The following is a 20,792-nucleotide window of genomic DNA, read 5'->3' as shown; positions in this document are numbered from 1 at the left end:
GTGAAAGGCTCGAGACCCAGGGTGTAGTTGATGTTAATTCTCAAGTACAAAGGCAGTCTGGAGGCAGAATTCCTTCTTCCTTGGATGATTTTAGTCTTTTCTCTTAAGGCCGTCAGCTGGTTAGATAAAGCCTACCTGCATTATAGGAGATAATCTGCTTTACTCAAAGTCTTCTGATTTAAACGTTAACCACTTCTAAAAAATACCTTCATAGCAACATCTAGGCTGATCTTTGACCAAATAACTCAACTGTTACCATCACTTAGCCAAAATTAACCATCACAAACATCATCAGAAGACAGACTAGCAATTCAAGGATGAGAAGAGATGAAGGGAGAGAGTACAACAGGGCCAAATACTCCAGAAAGATGACCAGGGACCTTTAAATTTGTCAAGTGGAAGATCATGGTCCCGCTCCTGCCTCTAACTTTTATCTCTGCCACATATAAATGAGGGAATAAGAGTTAGGAGTCTCTACAGATCCAATTGTGAAATTCATATTAGTTTCCTAACTTCTCAGATGCTCAGTTTTCTCATCTCTAATGTGACATTTTGGAAATAGATAATCTCAAAAGTCTATTCTCACACAATTGTATTATGCTTGAGGCTTTTATTTCATTTATTCCTCACTCATTCATTTATTTCATTTCCTTTGTGTTACACAGTGGACTAATTAATACTTCCAAAAGAAAATGAATCTTCTGGTTCAGAGTCCTAAACTCCTCACAGTATTTTGTTGTTGTTAAACTTTTTATTTTGAAAAGATTTTAGATTTATAGAAATGTTTTAAGGATAAATAGACAGTTCTTGTACACCCTTCAACAAGCTTCCTCTATTCTTAACATTTTTACATAACCATGATTCACTTACCAAGACCAAGAAATTAACTTTGATACAAGACTATTAATTAAACTGTAGACTGTATTCAACTTTCATGTTTCAGTGGTTTGTAAAAGATTTTTTAAAAATTATTACTTACACGTGTTATGGGGATATAAATATTAACATATATAATCACAGTTTTTGTCCCCCCACCTTAATTTCTAAGGAATATTCTGTGTTTGCTTGGTCAACTCTTGAGTGTTTGTGTTCTGCTAAAAATATGCAGGGTGAACAAGCATTGGAAGGAGCCCAGAGAATTAAATTAATTCGTGTTCAAATAAGAAAAATTACTCCCAAGAATCATAAGATCTGGAAAATAAAAAGATAGGTCAAGAGAAGAAAACAGGAGAGCCATCATGAGCTAGAGTAAGTTTTCAGTGGTGGTTTTGGGAGAGAGAAGCGTTTTAAAGGAGCAGCTGTGACGATAGAGGGTTGGAAAACTCAAGTAAAGGAGAGACTCTTTAGAAAATGTTTTGCTTTGTGTCATACAATAGCTATTTGAGAGGCTTAGTAAAGATTTAAATTTATTTTCAAACATTTCTAGAATTTTTGACTCATTTCTTTTGATTACAGCATTGTGCTAGAGCTAGATATGGGGTAATACAGTTATATTTGAGTTAATAAGTTAGAATAAGTAAAATTCAGCTTAGTATCATGAAAAAAAAGGCTACGTCTCAACAACTGCCTGTTGAGTCAATTTTTTTTAAAAAAAGTAAAAACATGTGAAGAAAAAGAAAACAAAAAAATATGAGAATTTCCCAAGGATTAATGAAATATAAATACATTTTAGTAGACATTGACTATATTTCATAAGAAATATCTTCAAAGTAGAACTCTTCTCTATGGTTATGTTAGCTTTAATTTCCAATTACCCTTTTTCTATTGACCTATACATATAAGACAGACGTTTTATTTTTCTTCTACTACAAATATGGCTATATAACTAATGAAGTCTGTCTGATTTGAAGGCCCAGTAGCAATAAGTTTTTACTCTGGAGCTCAAGAGGTGGCACCCAAAAATTGACGAACAGTAAAGGAGACTTCTTTTGATCAGGTCCAACTTTCTGCCTCAGAACTCCATTGTAACTTTTATGCTGGTATCAAGTATTTTTTCCCTTGTATTTTGACCAGGAGGAGTTATGGATGAAACAGTTTGTGAATCTGAGCAAATGTGATCTATTATTAGCTTTCTTATTATAGAATTCTGATTGGAACCCTCTTATGCCAGCAATTTTTTTTCATAAAGCATTTTATAAGAAAGAACCAGGTCCCTCCAAAGCTCTAGCTTACAAGTACCAGTTTTTCTTTATAAAACATTTATTTGCTGTTTCTGTCAGTTGACCTAGATGTTTCTACCTATTATATAAGCTTACTGCAATTGCAAATTATATTATTCTTCTTCTCTAGAACCCATGAGAAAAGTGGCTGCATCTTTAAAGCCAGGTCTGTTTTAGCTGAATGGATTAGAGTCCTGGCAGGTGTTTATATAATAAAGGGTGAAGAATACTTCTTTAATTAGTGAGGATTTATATAAAAACATTTTAAATATACTAAAATAGACCTTATATTAGGAAGGAGATAAAAATTTTGTTACTAGTTTGGTGTAATTCATGAAAGATTATGAAATTTATGTAGTCCATCAGTTAAAAAAAACCTGAAGTCAATAAAGTAAAACTATTACAACTTGAAAAGTTTTATTATTTGGATGAGTACTTGCCTCCTTTTTAAATATTGATATTTATTAGGAATATTTTTAAAAATTTGAAAGACTTCAATTGAAAATTAGACATAAATATGTGCAATATACCAATAATTTTAAAGTTGAATTATGTTTTAAAATAACTATTGAGTCTAATTTATTAAATCAAGTTCTAAATTCTCAAGAATCTGTTATAAAAAGAGTAGTATCTTTTTTTTTTTTTTTGGTGAGGGGAAAAAATCTTTATTGATAAATGAGTTACAGTGAAATAGAGTGATGATTTGATGGGGAATAAAAACTCCAACAGTATATTTTGATTATGAATGATAAACTTTTTCTTTAAATATTAATCATTTAGTTATAAAAAAATTTCAATTCTCATGTTTCAATTTCTCATGTTTCTAGGCATTCTTGATATTTTAAATGTAAAGAAGTACTTGTATTATCCATTTGCAACTACAGACAAATGTAGGAAAAGCATATGGATAAAAATATGAAAAAGTTATTTATAAATAACATATAGAAAATGAAAAGCTATTAGAAAAGAATCTTACATTTATGTTTTCCTTACTCCTGTGAAAAGACACACTGGAAAAGTTTACATGAGGCTAAGTAAACTTTTTGATGAAGGGTAGTCACTGAAAGGTGCTATAGAGTTGCTGGTTTTGAATTGTTTGTTGTTAAATAGCTGATAATGAGAAGAGCTGGCTTCTAAGAATAATTCAGATATCACTAAAAAGGAAAAGTCACGGCAAAGACAATAGATTCAAGTTCTGAAAGACCAGCTTAGTTATGCCAGATAATTCAAGTGAAGTCCTTAATTTAGAGAGCTTTGCTGTCATGGCACCCTAATTACAATGTCAAGTAAGGTACACTCCTACTGTGGTTGAATAGTTCAAGAGTTCCAAATAAAATTTAGAGGAAATTTTTGGAGGAAAAAAAAGAAAAGTATTTGGACTGTATTCTTTTACTTTCTTAGTTTTCTTCCTTATGATATGATCACAAAATTTAAGGTTGTCGTTGACACCACCTAGCAAAAGTCAAATTTCCTCTTAAAATATAATTTATCATCATATAATTTCTTTGCTTGAAACTTCTCAGTAGTCTCTTATCTTACAGTAGAATAAAAAAAACTCACACCATGAGCAATACTATTCTCAGTGACTGGCCCCTGCTCCACCTCTGGCCACATCTCTTATAACTCTCCTTCTGCACTTTCGCTCCAGTCACACTGGTCCCCAGGCTCTTCTAAATATATGTAGAAAGCTCCAATTTTAAGGTCTTAGCAGATATTTTTCTTCTGCCAGAAAATTCTCCCCAGTAGCTCAAAGCTCTTTCACTTTTTTCCAAGAATTTTTTCAAATGTCACCTATCCAGAAAGATTTAATCTTGTTCCACCTTAAAAAATAAAGCAATGCCACCTCCCACCCACTCATGTTCTAATCCTCTAACCAAGCTTTACTTTTTTTCTGAGCTTTATTAACATCTGGCATTATATATGCATTTTCATATATACATGAATATATGCTTACATATGTATTCACGTAAGCCTTAAAATTGGACTTTTCTCTAACTTTAAAAAATTTAAGCCAGAGAACATTTGACAGCTATTTATAATCCTAAAGCTTTTTAAGTTACCCATTCCCAGCAAAATTAATAAATAAATGCAAGATAATACATACTTCATTTGGAGAATGAAGGAATAAACAAGTAAAGAGGGACTTAAATACATTATACTCGTTCTCCTGCCTTTTATGGTAGAAGTCAGATTTACTCTCAGTTGCATAAGGCAGTGGCTATTAACTATAGCAAAAATGAATTTAGAATCCACTTCTTCATTCCTATACTGTGCTCTTTTACAACATGTTCATTTCTCCTTATGTACTTTTTTCCCTGAAGTTTCTTAATACAAAATATTCCAGACACAGTTCCCCTCTATACAGAGAAATAAGAATTAATGTGCATTTACTCAATATTTTAATAAATATTGCACCTAGAAAAATTACTGAATATTATACATGATCATATTTTTAATGTTTCTAACATATAGTAGTAGCTAGTTTTTGCTATCATTATTTTTTGAACATTCACTCTGGTCCAGGCACTTTAGCTTAGTTTTTTCCATTCCTCACAATAAGTCAGCATGGGTTAGTCCATTGTTCAAATGAGGAAATTGAAATCCAGTGTATCACAACACGTTGTTAATATCACACATAACCAGAGAAGAGGTTAAAGACAGAATTCAGGCCAAAGTCACTGACTCTCTTGCCCCATGCCCGTCTGTAGATAACAATGAAGAACTGTAATAACCACTGGTATAATTAAGCTTATCTATTTATGTGAAATTTTCCATGGTCACTATAGTGAGTAGGGTTCCAAGCCAATTTCTGACTCTCTAGAGAAACTAGGTGACAGTAACGAGGTATGCAGGAACGCATTGTTAGGAAAGAAACATGTTTATTTACTTGACTGGAACCAAGAATACATCAATTCTGGCCATAGAGGATTAGAAGAAAAGCACCCATCAGACATGTAAAATTTGGATAATCTCTACACTAGAAAAGCAAAGAGGGGCGGAACAAAACATAAGATTAAAATGAAACATTTGCATTTGTTTTCTGGTTTTGCTAGGAACAGGCATCTTAGAAAGTTTTACAATTATAATTAACTATTGTGCATTCTCTGGCTTTGAGATGGCATAAAAACATTTAAAAGAGAAAAGCCCATTGTAAAGGCTGAGAAAGCAAAAAGTAAGTCTTTTAAATTTTCTTTCATCTGATGTTAATTTATGCAGAAGCTAATAACATATTTGTGGCTCAGAACTACCATTGTGGAGAGGATCACCAGTCTTTTCTGTGATCCCTGCCAGAGAAAATCATCATTTCAGGGCTTATGACACTTTTGCCAATGAAAGGCAATATGCTCGTAAATTCACATTCTATAGACACACTTAATTGTGCACCCTACGATAATCTATTATATTAAATGTTCTGACTCTTCTCTAACTGTTAAAAACAAAACACCAAACAATTAGAAGAGAGAGTGAAGAGGAAATTAGATGAGTAGGTACATAGTTAGGTGGAAAGGGAAGAGTATTTTTGACTCCTGAGAGAGAAAAAAGTCAGAGAAAGGAAAGATTTCATAAAAGAAACATGGGTTACTTTTATATCCAAGCAGGGTATAATTAAATTGTTGTGTCTTTTATAAATGAAAAACCTACTCCACTGTTGCCAAATCACCTAGAGAACAGAGACAATAGTGCTTGAAGAAATGCAGAATTTTCAGAAGTTGATGTTTTAAATGAATTCATCATGCATAAAGTATGTCTTATAATGACAGCTTAAAGGTCTAATTCATAAGAATGTTATTAAAGTATATTATTTACACCTGCTTTTTGTGGACTTCTGCTCTTGTTCACAACTCTCACACAGAGTATGGTCATAATCATAGGCGAGTATATAATGAAAGCATTAATTCAATCTGAACTAAGGCAAGACTACCATATCACAATAAAATTCTAGATATATTAATTTAAAGGTAGAATATATTACACGAGAGTGCTCTTTAAATAAAAAAAAAAAAAGAGTGTCTTCTATCTTATGGCCTCAAACATCTACTTTCTTTCTGAGGTTCACTTGTAAAGTTCATTAATTGGCACAAACTTTTAAATAAAATATTCATTCATCTACTTGATAAAACAGAGACTTGGATACTGAGTTGTAATCTTATTGTGACTATGAGATTGACTTTTGATATGAGCTAAGGAATACAAGTACTCTGTATGTTAATTAACCTTTTTTCTGGTGGGTGGCTTCACAAGGTGATGTTTAGCAAATGCCAATTCAATTATCTGGCATATGTGTTTATTTTGGTAAGAAGGAAGATGCCCTCCTACATAACATTTTCTCAGAGTAACTGAAAGAAATGATACTTAAATCAAAGGAATCTTTATTCAGAATTTTAAACATGATTTGCATATTTAATATGTATGAACCTTTAGGAAAAGGCGAAGTGGCATTCAATTGGTTTATTTCTAACTCTCGAACTATCAAAATATGACTTCTTGACTTTCTACTTCTGATAAGGTGATCTGCGATGGTACACTGTAGATACATTTAGACAGAGTGTGAATATGTTTCTCCCTTTGACACTAAAGTATCTCTAGGAGTCATGAAAAGAAGTCCTTCATAAATTATACTTCTAACGCTGAAAGAAAGTGTTGTCTTTGATCTTGTAGGTAAAAAAGGGACAGCTAAGGGAATGAATTAATTCCAATATTTAATAAGATGCAGTCATTAGTAGACAACTTAAGCATTCACACTAGAACTACTCATTGAATTTCTTCAGCACAGTAAAATCTCTTAATAGTTCTGGATAATGAAAATCTATACTTGAAATGAGAGACAAATGACAAAGAGAAAGCTATTTTAATACAAGGTAAATAACACTACTAAATTAAGATAAAAATCAGTTGATTTCCAAAATTAATGTACTTATAGCTGCCTCAAACATAAAAGCACTGAATATTCCATTTCGACAACTCTGTACTTTTACATGGCTTTCTTATTTGAAATGAAATGAGTACACTTACCAGAAAAATATCCAGAGATGTCTAGTTGTTACCTGGCTATGGCTGGACATTTGAGGGTCCATCTGCTCCTCAGATGAAAGTTTTCTCAGATCTCTGAAAGAAATCTTTTATGAAGTCTACAGGCAAGACATATTTTTTTTATATGACATCCAGACCTACTGCAACCACTGGGTGTAAAGATAGTCTGAGGACCCTCGCTGATACAACCACTCAGAAAGGGCAGTGGAAGTTATGTCCTCAACCCACTGCCAGACAAATGTCACAGGCCCCAAATGCCTGTTGACAAGAGGCAGATTTGAAAAAACAATTCAGTCGAAAAGAGATATCATTAATGGCCTAGTGCGTTATTTCTAACGGAATTGAACATGTAAAAAGAAAATAAAAAATTATTCAGCTTACTTATAGCATCTTTCTTCAGGAAATATATTTATATATATTTATGTTTATTATATATAAAAGTATATATATGTGTTTCACTTTAGGCACTAGACAATTGTTTGGTCCAGAAAACTCAAACTATTATGTTTTTTAGCTGTAAACAATATTAGCAGCTGACAATTTTATGTGTCTACTATGAGCCAAACACTATACGAGTGCTTTGTAAGCATTTTCTAACTTGGAGGGAGATACTATTATCTTACAAGTAAAGAAAATAGACTTAGTAAGGTTAAATCACTTGCTCAAAGTCAAAAAGCTATCGACTTAACAGTAATCCTTCATTCCAATCTTGTTTTGTTTGTATAAAATTTTCCTAAAGAAAATATTTTAAATTTCTTCTGTAGAAAAAGACGGGGAAAAGAAGAAAGCTGAAAAGAAAGTGTCTTCTGAAACAAAAAAGAAAGGTAAATTTTTAAAAAACCATTGAACACATAAATCAATTAGTATTCATAAAACACTACTGGCAAAGTCATAAAGCTATTGTTTTCTAAGAAAGAAATTCTCTTAATCTTATTATTACTATTAGTAACACACACTCTCGAGGCTTATAAATATTCCAAATAAAGTTAAAATTAATACAATTTGAAAAAGAAAATTTGTGCCTAAACACTTTTTTAAAAAAATTGTTATTTTTTTTTTCTTAGGAGTAACTGTTTAATTCTAATTCAGTACTTTACTTGGCCATATATGAATATATATGAAAATGCTACTCAATTCATTCGGTTTAGTAAAATGTATCTTTGCCAAAGAACAAATAATTTAATGTATAAAGAAGAAACTAGTTGGTTGGTTTGCTCTTTTATTTTCATTTTAGGTAGTTATTTTCCTATAGTGCATCTGAAGTAAGCATTACAGATTTCTGAATTTCTGACATGTTTCCAGTTGCCTTATAGCTCAGGAGACATACAATATATTACTTTTTAAATGCTTTAGAAAAACTATTGACTTCTACCATAATTAACGATGTCATTTAATGTTTTCACTGTTATGAAAGGCTTTTGTGACCTTAGCAAAACAAAAATTTGCTTCTTTCTCGAAAACACACACACACACACACACACACCCCAAAACTGCTTTTCTGGTATGAAGGTGCCAGTTCATGCATATTTAACATGACTTATGGTTCTGATTTAGGATTATTCTATTCAAGACAAATTGGATGCCTTAACGGTAATCATGTGTGCCCTGATATATAATAATTAAACAGGTAGAGGCTTATAAGTTTTTCATTTTACTACCAGAAAAAGAAGATGTCAAAAAGAAAACTGAGAAGGAAACTGCCAGTGATGTGAAAAAAAAAGGTATTGTACTTCCTTTATTTCCTTAGTCAGATTATATTCAAGATGTTTGCTTCAGGAATTTTAAAAGAATCTTGGGGCAAAATAAACAAATTGGATATAGGTACTTAAATCTGTCCATGTTAAGTCTATCAAAAAAAACTGAAATGGTACTGAGTAAAGTTAAACAGGCAAGGAAGAATTTATTCAATGCTATTGCAATAGGAGCAAGAGACCAGAACTCATTTTCAACTCAATTCCACTGAAATAAAAAGCAGGAGAATTATAAGACCTGAAATGGGATGGGAGGATTGTAGGCCATCTCTGTTTGCTAACTGGCCTTACTCAAAGCAAAAGTGAATTTTCTCTTTCTTTATGACAGGAGTGTAATTTTACAACTTGGAGCAAGGGACCCAAAGGGGTTAAGTTCTTGCCCTCCAACAGAAACTGGGAAGTAGAGGTACTATGTTTCTTGATGATTACATTTTAAAAGAAACCTTCAGGTCCTTGAGAAAGACATTTTTGGGTTGTAAAATTGAAAAGACTTTTAAAAAAAGATTTATGTCTCAAAAGAGAATAGAAAGAATTTATAATTACAAGTTTTCTAAAGTAAATATTGTAAGGAAATGGAGGACAAGCACCTAAAATCAGGATGAAGACTGTCTTAAATTTAGAGAAACTTAAGGGAACTTTAGGCCCTCTTGGTGAAGATATAACGAAATTGAGAAGAACTGCATAGAATATCTCCACTTTACAAATATAAGAAGCTGAGAGAAAATCATGCATCTTATTAAAAAATAGGGTTATTAAACAGTTTTGATTTTTGCTTTAAATTTAATTCTGCTTTTATTCATGTTCAAATGTGAATATACATATTGGCTTCTAATTAAGTTAAACTTAAGCCTAGGTAGTAAAAAAATATAGTCATGTCAAGGATTATGGTTTGGTGATAAGTGTTCTCATCCCAAATATTTCTTCCACTAGTGTCAACAATACTTGAAATTCCACCATTAGAGATAGTCCATGCCTTTGAGTTATGAAGGAATTGTCCTCTATTAAAATGCAAATCTCTTAGGGTCTGTGTAATAGGGTAACAGATTAATTCTTCTCAGCTATTAATACTTAAAGTGAATGAGCTTTCCAGATCTTTCCTGCACAATAATAAACTGAAAACTGTGTCCTAGAAAATAAGTCAGTAGGTAAGCTTGCATGAGGGAGAGGTTAAAGGGAAAGTTTCAAGGTTGGGCATTGTCTGAGGACAGCTGGTCAGGCTGGATGGCATTGGTGAAAATCTTTCATCGCCTAGGAAGTAATAGCATAGCATAGGGACAGGGGAAAAAAGGTGACGTTAAAGAATCCTGAAAAAGGAGACCATAGGATGTCAAACTAGACATTACTCTTAGTAAGTAGCAAATAGGAATTACAGGAAATCTCTGACATTATGTTATAAGTGGGATACAAAAAAAAATCTATAACATTGACTTGCATGATTGCATGCTTCATGAAATGTCCAGGAAGAGATAACCAGGTGTTCTGTGGATCTGAGAGTTGACTATCAATTACTTTGTATTTAAATTTTATTAGTAAGGATATTATTGTAGTCTTTTTTCAATATTGAACATTTATTTGTTTCATTTTACTTAAAATGTTCTTCATTTCCTTGATGAATATATATAAATTATAAGATAGAGAAAACAGTTTTGATCAAATGACGATACTGAGAAACTGGGTCAGGATATGTGTAACAGTCACATGATTGGATGCAAGAAAAAAAAAAGGTGTTTCTTCCTGGGCTATCAGATTTACTAAAGTATTTGCACAAGGAAATTTTGAATTATAATCTTCAATCATACGTATTTGTCGTATGTATGTAAAATCGGAAAAAGTACTCAATGGTGTGTGTGTGTGTGTGTGTGTGTGTGTGTGTGTGTGTGTGTGTGTGTTTGTGTGTGTGTTGATTGATTGTTTTGTTTTGGCTTTGGTTTTCGAGGAGAAAGGCAAAACACATTTATGTGCAGTGAGTGGTAGGAACATCTAATATTTCTGTGTAACTGGGAGACCTGTGTGATTAGCCCAGCAGTCATGTCAAGGTAAGATTGTGCTCTACTGGCGAGAGACCTGATTATGCCAATATCACTTCCTCTAAGACCAGTGCTCATCCACTGAGGCATAAACCAAAATGGGTGATTGCTTAGCACATCTGGGAAGGGCCGCTCAACTTGTGTTGAAAAACATGCTTGTTCTTTTTGGAACCAGTTTTATTTGTCATTTTTACTTTTGAATATACAAAATCCAATTGAGTCTTACAAATCTTAACTTTCTGATGAAATATGCATAAATGATTTGTTAACAAGCTCTTTGCCCCCAGTATTCAAATTTATGTGTGTGTGTCAGACACGGAGATTCAATTAGTATTGGCTTTTAACTCGTATCTCTTTTTAGTGTTTAATAATTCTCTCAATATATTTTCATACAAGAAAAATATGGTTTAAAAGAAGCCAGTTTGAACCGTTATGGAAGTAGTAAAAATTTCTTGAGATAATGAGAGAAATTGAAAATAATCTGAAATTTTGAAGAGTTGGGGGCACATATGTCATTTCTTCCTAAAATAGTCAGAGAAATATGGCAAAGCATATATCATTACTCTAGCCCCAAATAGTAGCAAATTTAGAAGGCATGAGATATGCCAGATATTTATTTAGTATATGGATTTTATCCTGATATAATATTATATTTATATTAAGTTTTCATTAACTATGTTGCTATAACATATACATTTATTTATATTATTTTATTCTATTACATTTATATTTCATTATTATTATTAAGACTTAAATTCAACTTTGTGATAAATAAGCCCCTAGTGCATGAAACTGGTAAATCACATGTTGCCAATAATGATCTATGTTAAGGACAAGTGGATAGGGTTTTTACATCGTAAAAAAATTCCACCCCACCAATTAATAATGGTTAAAACTGGGTAATTGATACATCAGAGTTTATTATGATAATATTCTATATATATTTGAAATTATCCATGGAAGAAAAAAATTTTAAATATCTGCTACATAAAAACATTGTATGAAATGCAAAACAAACAAATAAAAAAACAAAACACCTGAATATTTTACAATGTTTAGAAGGAAATGGGCCATGCTAAGGAAGGCTGCAGCCCTGTGGAACTTTGGAGATGGAGAGAAAAGACAGAGTATGCCCCACAGAAAGAGCAGGTTTTCAGGAAAGAGTTTAAACCACTCAGAAGTGAGAAGGTCTGTTTATATGTGGGCCATGATGGGAGGTCCTAGATGATTGGAAGTAAAGTTACCTTGACTGACAGCTGGCTGCTATATAACACTTTGCCTAGTGTGTATGTACTTTACCCAGAATTCAATCTGTTATAATTAGATTCATGAACTTCCAGGCATACACATGGTATAATGATGGTACAATGAGTTTTAGGCTGTGGGCAGGTTAGGGTAGTACCTTCTGTGCAAGCGTCTGTGGCTGAAGATTTTGGCCCTCCTGTCCTTTGTCTCTGGGGATGCAGGAGAGATTCTCTACCTACCAATAGAGTGTCCTTTGGGTGGTCTCCATGCTGGCCCTCAGTTCCTTTGTTCAATCCTGTAACTCATGTCTGACTAGCTACCCAATAAATCTTCCTCCACAGCCTCCTCTTCACACTCACAGACTAGCCACTGGAAATGATGAGGCCACCTCGGCCATTTACTCACATCAAAATGACCTTGTTTGCCAAAGCATTTCTGCTTTTCAATCCCTTTTATGTGCATTTATTTGATGGAATTAAATATGCTACAAGTGAGTCTGGATAATGCAGGTTTTTGACATTCTAATTTTTTCAAAGGAAAAAGGAAGAAGGATAGAATGGAAGTTGAAAGAGGCTACCAAGGTATCTACAACAAAGATAATTTCAGAAATGTTTTAAAACATAAACTTCACATAATCAAAGATGGTTTTCGATGGCATGAATGTCTGGGAACAAAAAGCTTTTTGTTCCCAGTGGACAGTGGCTACACCTATCATTGAGTCCCCCCAAAAGTTGAAAAAGATGGCTCAATTTAGCAACATGATAAAATTCGGCAATCTATCGTACTTGTAACTCACACTTAAATGTAGTTTATGTTGTCCTTTACATAAACTGTAGATAAAAGAAGCATGGATATTATTTCTCTCTTTATTTCACAAGGTAATGTCTCTGAAGAAATAATTTTGTTAGTGCTTGATAAGATTATAAGAGTTAAAAAAAATGACCAATTTGTATTTTTGTTACTGAACTTGAGGGGTTTATTTTGCCTGCACACATCAATGCCAAAAAAGACACTAATAAGAGTTCCTAGCAAAGAAAGTAGAGGTTTATTTAAGGAAATGGTGCCAAACCAGGAGACATAGGGGAACTAGCATTCAAAGAGTTGGATTCCCGAAAGTCTCTAAGGTAGTGGTCCCCTTTTGGCACCAGGAACCAATGCTCCTATGAGAATCTAATGCCTGATGATCTGAGGTAAAGCTGAGGCAGTAATGCTAGTGCTGAGGAGCGACTGTAAATACAGATGAAGCTTCGCTCGCTGGCACACTGCTCACCTCCTGCAGTGTGGCCTGGTTCCTAACAGGCCACAGACCAGTACTGGTCTGGGGTTGGGGACCCCTGCTCTAGGGAATAGGTTATATAAGGGAAGACTCATTAGTAGCTAAAAAAGTTGGGGTGGTGGGCTCTACTGCTTGGTCAGGGCTAGGGTAAGAGGTAGTTCATCATTGCATCAGGTCCTGATGTCATCATGGCATCATTCTGTCTGGTTTTATGTATTTTGTAGTACTCTACCAGTCAATATCAGGTTATAAAATACAGATACTTCACACAATTTTGAGTGATATCGTGGCAATTATATTAATGTATATTTTAGATAAAATTACTTTTTAAAAATTTTCAGACAGATATATAATTGGAAGTCTGGCACAAATAGAATCTAATCTAACCGATACTTCTAGCTTTGACTTAAGGGTGGTCCATAATTACAGGGTAACAATAGATTACTTTCAAATTAGCTTCTTGTTCTCAGACAGATTAGGTTGCAAGTCTGAGTTTAGATAATGGCAGCTTGACTATATTAAAGACATTTACAGTGCTTGAATTGCTTTGAAGGCAAAAGAAAATATTTTCAAGTGTTTCGTAATCATAGAAATCACATACGACATGATTGCTTATTCTCTTAAGGGTAAGGGATTTTGTAAAGGAACAATTTAGAAAAATCTGCTGACTTGCTACTTAATATGATATCTTTGATTACCTCTTAAATCACATCTGTATTAGCCTAATAGAAGCTAAATTGCTTCAGAGAAAGTGAGAAAGAATTAACATCATGATATACTTGGGATCTAGTTTTTGGTGTGAACAATATAAAAGTGAGTTTGGACTCAATGCAAAAATTAGCTAAAGGCATTTTAGTTTAAAAAAGAATTTTAAAATACATTTGAAAACTCAAAAAAGGAAAAAAGTTTATATTAGACATTGTTTTGGCTTGGGAAAAAAAGATGTAGTATACAAGTGACTATTTTAAATCCTTTTAGTGTTTGTTATGAAGAATCAGGACTACCCTTCCACTGATAACAGAAACAAAATCAACCCTAAACTTGAATATGATAGAGTTGTGTTGGACTTTGTGAAGTACTTTCAATAGGAAGGATTAAAATATATATGGGGAAGAATCAGTAAATAGATTATAAATATTTCTTCTCTTCACATATTGACATATCAATATTTTAAGTACTTTATGTACCCATATTAAATAAATTATTTTTAATTGAAGTTTATATTCAGAATGAATTATTTTCTAAAAAAATAATTTAATATTAAAACAAAGTGGTCTCTTGTAAACATCTTAAATTAAATTTTAATGAGAAGATTACAGAGAGTGATACAGGAAGTGAGATGTCAATTAGAAACAATTTTTTTTAATTTAAAAATATAGGAGGATTTTGACCAATTTGTTAGGGAATAATGTAGCCTGAGTTTTTCTTGTGTTCTGAGATAAACATTTAAGCATATAAGTGTAAAATATCTAGTAAAATAATTTTATTATATGTATAAAAATCTACAAAATTTTTCTAAAGTAAAGTTTAAAAACATCAAAACAATATTTTCCTCAATTCCAGCCTCTCTAAGGATATCAAAAGTGGATTTCCAAGTAACTTTGAAAATTGTACCTATATATATTCTTTTTAATCAAGAGCATTTAAAGTGCTAACAATAACAATTAAATTTATTCACTGTTTTTTCATTTAATACTTAAAACAACTCTTGAGGTGTACATTATAATGTCCACCTTATTTATGGAAAGGGAAACCCAAAATTGGAGCAATTAAGTAACTTGGCCATGGTCACCAGTCAGTAATGGAGCAAAAGCAGTAGGAAGTTCACCCAATAAAGCTCTCCGTCTTTGAATACTGCATTTATTTTTTTCAACTCTGTAGTTTGCCTTAATATCTTTCTCTTTCTTCCTCTTTTTCTCCCTCTCTCCCTCCCTCACCCTTCTCTTTTCTTTTTTCTCTAATTACTTTGAGATTATATTGCAGAGAGGCATAAGAATGGAGGAAAGAAATAAAGAAGATATACTATCAGTCTGATTCTTCTTTTTCTTGTATAAATTGTTTTTCTTCATTCATTTACTCAGCAAATATTTAATAAGTGCATAATATCTGCAAGAAAAATCTACTAAATATTGGAGATAGATTAATGTAAAAGATTCGATACTTGTTTTTGAAGACCTTAGACCAGAGGTAAATAAACAGACATTTATAATATACAGTAAGCACTCCCATAATAGGACAGATACAAGAGATCATACTGTCAAGGTATGAACATAAAAATTGTGGTAGGCTGGTTCTCATTAGAGATTTAGAATAGGGATGACATAAAATTTTGTAATACTGCATTTGGTCTCTATGCATTTAACATATTTTTAAGCAGGATTGAGACTGGAAGACATAAATTTTAAGTAGCTGTTTATCACTAATGATTTGCGCTTACAAGTGACAGACCATGTAATAAAGGGAATTTATTGGTTTATACAAATATGGTTCTAGAGTAAACTGTCTTTGAGTTCAGCTTGACCCAGGGGTTTATCTCTCTCTATTTTTAGATGCTGCTTTCTTGGTATTGGCCCACATGATTGCAAACTGGCCACATCAGGTGCTGCCTGACTTAAATCCTCACTTGTTCATGACCTATAGGAAAAATAATAGGTTGATTTTCTGAGAGCTCAGATAGAAAACCTGTTTTGAGTTATATTGGTCCTTATGGGCCCATTTCTGAACTACACTTTGTGGTGAGGGTGAAGGAATAACCTGATTAGCTTAGCTTAGGCCACAGGTCCTATACTTTGCAAAGAATAATTAAATGAGCTTTGTCCAAGATTTTTGCACTAAAATTGGAAGAGAGGTGTTGATTCACTCAAAGCTAAATCAGTGTAATAAAACCACAATGAAATGAAATAAGTACTACATGAAAAGAAGAAAACATGAGTTCTCTTAAGTTATTTCTAGGTAGTGGGGATATGGATGATTTTATTTTTTAAAATTTATTTACAGAATATAATAAGAAAAAACTTCTTTATCCACCATCTATCAAGAAAATACTTAAGTGTTTTAGAAAAGCAACTCAACATAGGATAATGTAATGTAATGTAGGCCAAAAAAGAAAATAAAACTGAAGGTTTCATTAATTAAAACATTGTGCCTAGAATAAAAAGTGAAATCCTTTCATTGTACCTTGTACTAGTAGGATCTCACTGGGATAAGAATCTTTAATTTTAGCAAAGATCTTTTGAAATGAAACAGCTGATACTCAAAAGAGGGTACTTTGGAAATGTGGATGTATAATATGGAAACAAGAAACCAGGGAGAACATCAAAGCTGTGTTCATTACTTTGAAGTACTCTCCTATTTAGGTGCACTAACTCTTTATTATCCATTAAAATTAGGAGTAAATGGTAGAACTTAGAAGGCAATGTGGAATATTCAAGATTATAAAGAAAACTTTTCAGTCAGTGAAGTCTACCATTTCAAGTATTCAGGCAGAAGAAAAGCAGGTATCTCTTTGGGATTGGTAGAGGTAAACCCTGTAAGAATGATTATATGAAAGTTATGGAGATTAATGACTATCTTTTTCAAAATTAACTATCAGGCTAACTGAAGCTGATGTCTGGACTATTTAACTTTGGAAATTAAGTTCTTTTTTTTTTTACGATCAGGATTTGAAATTTGGCTGTTTGCTAAACTTTCCTAGCTGTTATCAAAAAAAAAAAAGTTCGGTCAAGAGGTGATTCCAAAAGTGAGGTCACAGTAAATGTTGACTGTACAGAACCTGCATGCACCCTCTCTTCTGTCTGTCCCTATAGCACAGAACACTACTCTGAATCTAATCAGAGCATGCTTTATTGTCTGCATAAACTCAGGACACTGAAAAAAGGAGATAAAACATATAACATATATGGAAAAATAATTCATTGCCTTTAGGGTAAAAAAAGATTCTGAGACATTTCAGTAGAAATATTCCAATGACAATAAGCTTAAGATAAGAGGGACAATATAACAATTACTTATGATGCAAAAGATGAGGAAGAAAGCTTTCAAACAACAACAGTTATCAGGCTGGAAAAAAATTGTGATGATGTTTTAGGAAGTTTGCCTGTTATAAGCAATAGGAGTCATGGAAGAATGTATATAATACTTATCTAATTTAATTTTTTTTTCAAAAATAATTTCATTCAGGAAAAAATGTAAGTTATGTTAGTTGTTTCTCATATTCTATTAGCTATGTTGATCTCAGGATATAAGGTCAAAAAGATGAACAAATAAAAAGGCTAGTGCCAACATACATGAGAAGTAGGGGCAGATTAAAATAATTGTCCTGAAACACACTATGCTGATATAGAGGTGGGCGCATGTTCAAGTTATAACTAAAGATAAAGAAAGAAAGAAAAAAAAACACCATGGCATTAAACATGCGAAACAAGTTTCTCAATAGAATATGATAAAATACTTGGGCCCACTCCTCCCTAAAAATATGTATATTCACTAAAGTTCCTAGGAATTTATACTGCTTCATATTATTTCTTCTCTATGCCCCCAGGTAACATGTGCCCAGGAGACATTCGATGAGTAGATACTGAGTTTTTTGAAGTGGTTCTTCCTGGTGATACTATTACCTTTTAGGTAGGAATGGAATCTAATAGTTGACTCTACCCTTTCTAAGATCACTGTTTCCAAACTGTTGACTTTTTTTAATCCTTCACCTTTTTATCCTTCTTCTTTATCAGAATACCTTGCTTCTTACTTCCCTTAGAACATAAAAATTAGAAGAGGGCTTTCATGAGCTTTGACCATTGAATCCACTAATGTACTTTATTTGTCTTATAGCTTCTGACTTCTTGGCTAAATATATTACAATACAATAGTTAAAATGTTTATACTTATAATAACAACTATTATATTTGTGCACAATATGCTATTACCATCTTCTAACTTAGGAATGTTTCTCCAGCAATGCTCTCCTCTGCAAATTTATTTTACTTCTACAGGTCAGTCGTGGCAGCATACAATATAACAGCTCTTATTATATATATATTTTTTAAATGTCCTGCTGTTAATAGTGCATCCCTCACAAGTTAGTGATCCATTTCTCAGATCTCTTTTATAGGTAAACTCTTTATGAGATGACTACAGTCTTTTTCTAGTTTTCCACCTGTCTGCTGTACTTAGGCCTTCATCACCACATAACTCTTGTCACTACTGACCAAACGTAACTTCTCAGTTTTTAAGAGCATTTGATAGTAAATCCTTCTTTCTTTTTAAATTTTTATCTTTTTTATTTTTTAATATATTTAATTTTTAATTATGATTGGCATATAATATATTAGTTTCAAGTGTACAACATAGTGATTAAACATTTATATAACTTATGACGTGATCCCTGTGATAAATCTAGTACCCATCTGACACCATAGTTATTAAAATATTATTGACTATATTTTTTATGCTATATTTTATGTCCCCATGACTATTACGTAACCACAAATTTGTTCTTCTTAATCTTTTCTCCTTTTTCACTCCCCCAACTCCACTCAGGCAATTATCAAAATGTTCTCTGTTATCTATGAATACATTTCTGTTTTGTTTATTAGTTGATTTTGTTATTTAGGCTCCACACATAAGTGAAATCATATGGCATTTTTCTTTCTCTGTCTGACTTACTCTACTCAGCACAATACCCCCTAGGTCCATCCATGTTGTTGTAGATGGCAAGATTTCATTTCTTATGGCTGAGTAATATTCCATTGTATTTTTGTACCACCTTTTCTTTCTCTATTTAACCATTGATGGACACCCAGATTGCCTCTTGGCTATTGAAAATAATGCTGCATAAACATATGAATTCACATATCTCTTCGAAGTAGTGTTTGAGGTTTCTTTGGATAAATGTCCAGAAGTGGGATTATTAGGTCCCTCTTTGTCTCTTATTAGCCTTTGTTTTAAAGACTGTTTTGTCTGGTATAAGTATTGCTATCCGAGTCATTTTTTTCCATTTTCGCAAATATCTTTTTTTATCCTTTACTTTTAGCCTATGTCTTTCAAACTAAAATGAGTTTTTTGTAGGTAGCATATGTAAAGGGCTTGTTTATTGTTTCTTGTTCATTCAGGCACCCCATACCAGGAGGGAAAAGGGCTCAACAAAGAAACAATGGCTTCTGCCAGTACTTCTGTCTGGGATAAAGCTGCCCCTCCAGCCTTCACCCTGAAGCCAGACAACCCATTTCCTCCTCATATGTCCCTGGCACTTTTCAATCTGCTTCACCAGCACTGGATTTCAGACACAGTCTTCGCTGGTTTTCACAGAGAGAAGTTGTGTGGACTTCTCTTTCTGGCACTAGAACCCTGGGCTGTAAGCCTAGTATGGGGCTGAGACTCCTTGTTTTTCTGGGGGAATCTCTGTAGCTGAGATATTTCTCCGGATTTTTAAGTATTACACAGGGTGTGGGGTCAGCCTGTGTTGGATCACCCCCCCCCCCCACCAGTCTCAAGGTGACCTCTTCTGTTATATCCTTAGTTGTAGGATTTCTGTCTAGCTAAACTTCAGGTGATTCTCAATGATAGTTATTCTGTTATTTAGTTCTAATTTTGATATGATTGTGAGAGGAGGCGAGAACAGCATTTACTTTTTTTGCCATCTTTACTGGCTGTCTCAGTCCCTCTTCCTTCACTCAAACTCTTGGACAATACTTTACCTTTTAATCTCTCTGGTTACTCTTTGTTGAACATTTTTGTTGGTTTCCTCTTTTTCTGGTATCTAAAAGTGGAAGCACCTACGACTTGATTATATGTCTCCTCTCTTTCTCTGTATCATTTTCTATGTGACCTCATAGAGTCCTGTGGTTTTAGTACCATATTTTTATAAGAAGTCCCAAATGTATGTCTATATCTCTGATGTCTTGTTATAGTCCACATCTGTATATCCAGTTGCCTATTCTACATCTATTAGACATCACCAAATTACTATGGTTCGCAAAAAATAAACTGATATATTCACACATATACCCTCCAACCTCAGAATATATTTTCTAAATTCAGCTTTTTCTTATTAGTAAGTTATCACACCATTTTTTTTTTCCATTGAGTCAAATCTGTAGTCACCTTTGGCTTTTTTATTTCTCTTCATCAACCTATTATCAAATCCTATTACCTTCATCTTTGAAATATATTTAGTAGTTGATGCTTTCTCACTCTTTTTCACTGCTAACTCACGCCAGTTTGGGCACCGTCATCTCCTCTATATGTAAGGTTATACTACAAATAGCAATAATACCCCCTCCCCTAAATTTTATAGTAACTTTAACAA

General features: G+C 33.0%; 1 protein-coding gene and 1 long non-coding RNA gene across 3 annotated transcripts in view; one reads left to right on the top strand and one right to left on the bottom strand.

Annotated features, from left to right (window-relative positions):
• Window positions 1-7,352, bottom strand: part of LOC107515365 — a 35,521-nt gene extending 28,169 nt beyond the window's left edge. For both annotated transcript variants that reach the window (XR_001597993.2, XR_001597996.2), the window contains exon 1: window positions 7,173-7,352. This is a non-coding gene — a long non-coding RNA (uncharacterized LOC107515365). The remainder of the gene's footprint in view (window positions 1-7,172) is intronic.
• The window catches only part of TRDN (triadin), a 227,335-nt gene that overhangs the window by 145,139 nt on the left and 61,404 nt on the right, over window positions 1-20,792 (top strand). Inside the window, exons 11-12 of the mRNA XM_036221435.1 lie at window positions 7,955-8,014; window positions 8,852-8,911. Of these exons, the coding sequence (XP_036077328.1) occupies window positions 7,955-8,014; window positions 8,852-8,911 (120 nt within the window). The remainder of the gene's footprint in view (window positions 1-7,954; window positions 8,015-8,851; window positions 8,912-20,792) is intronic.

This window comes from Rousettus aegyptiacus, unplaced genomic scaffold (assembly GCF_014176215.1).
Source record: "Rousettus aegyptiacus isolate mRouAeg1 unplaced genomic scaffold, mRouAeg1.p scaffold_m13_p_1, whole genome shotgun sequence".
Lineage (NCBI taxonomy): Eukaryota > Metazoa > Chordata > Mammalia > Chiroptera > Pteropodidae > Rousettus > Rousettus aegyptiacus.
Note: the sequence above shows the minus strand (reverse complement) of the source record. Positions and strands in the feature narration are given on the sequence as shown.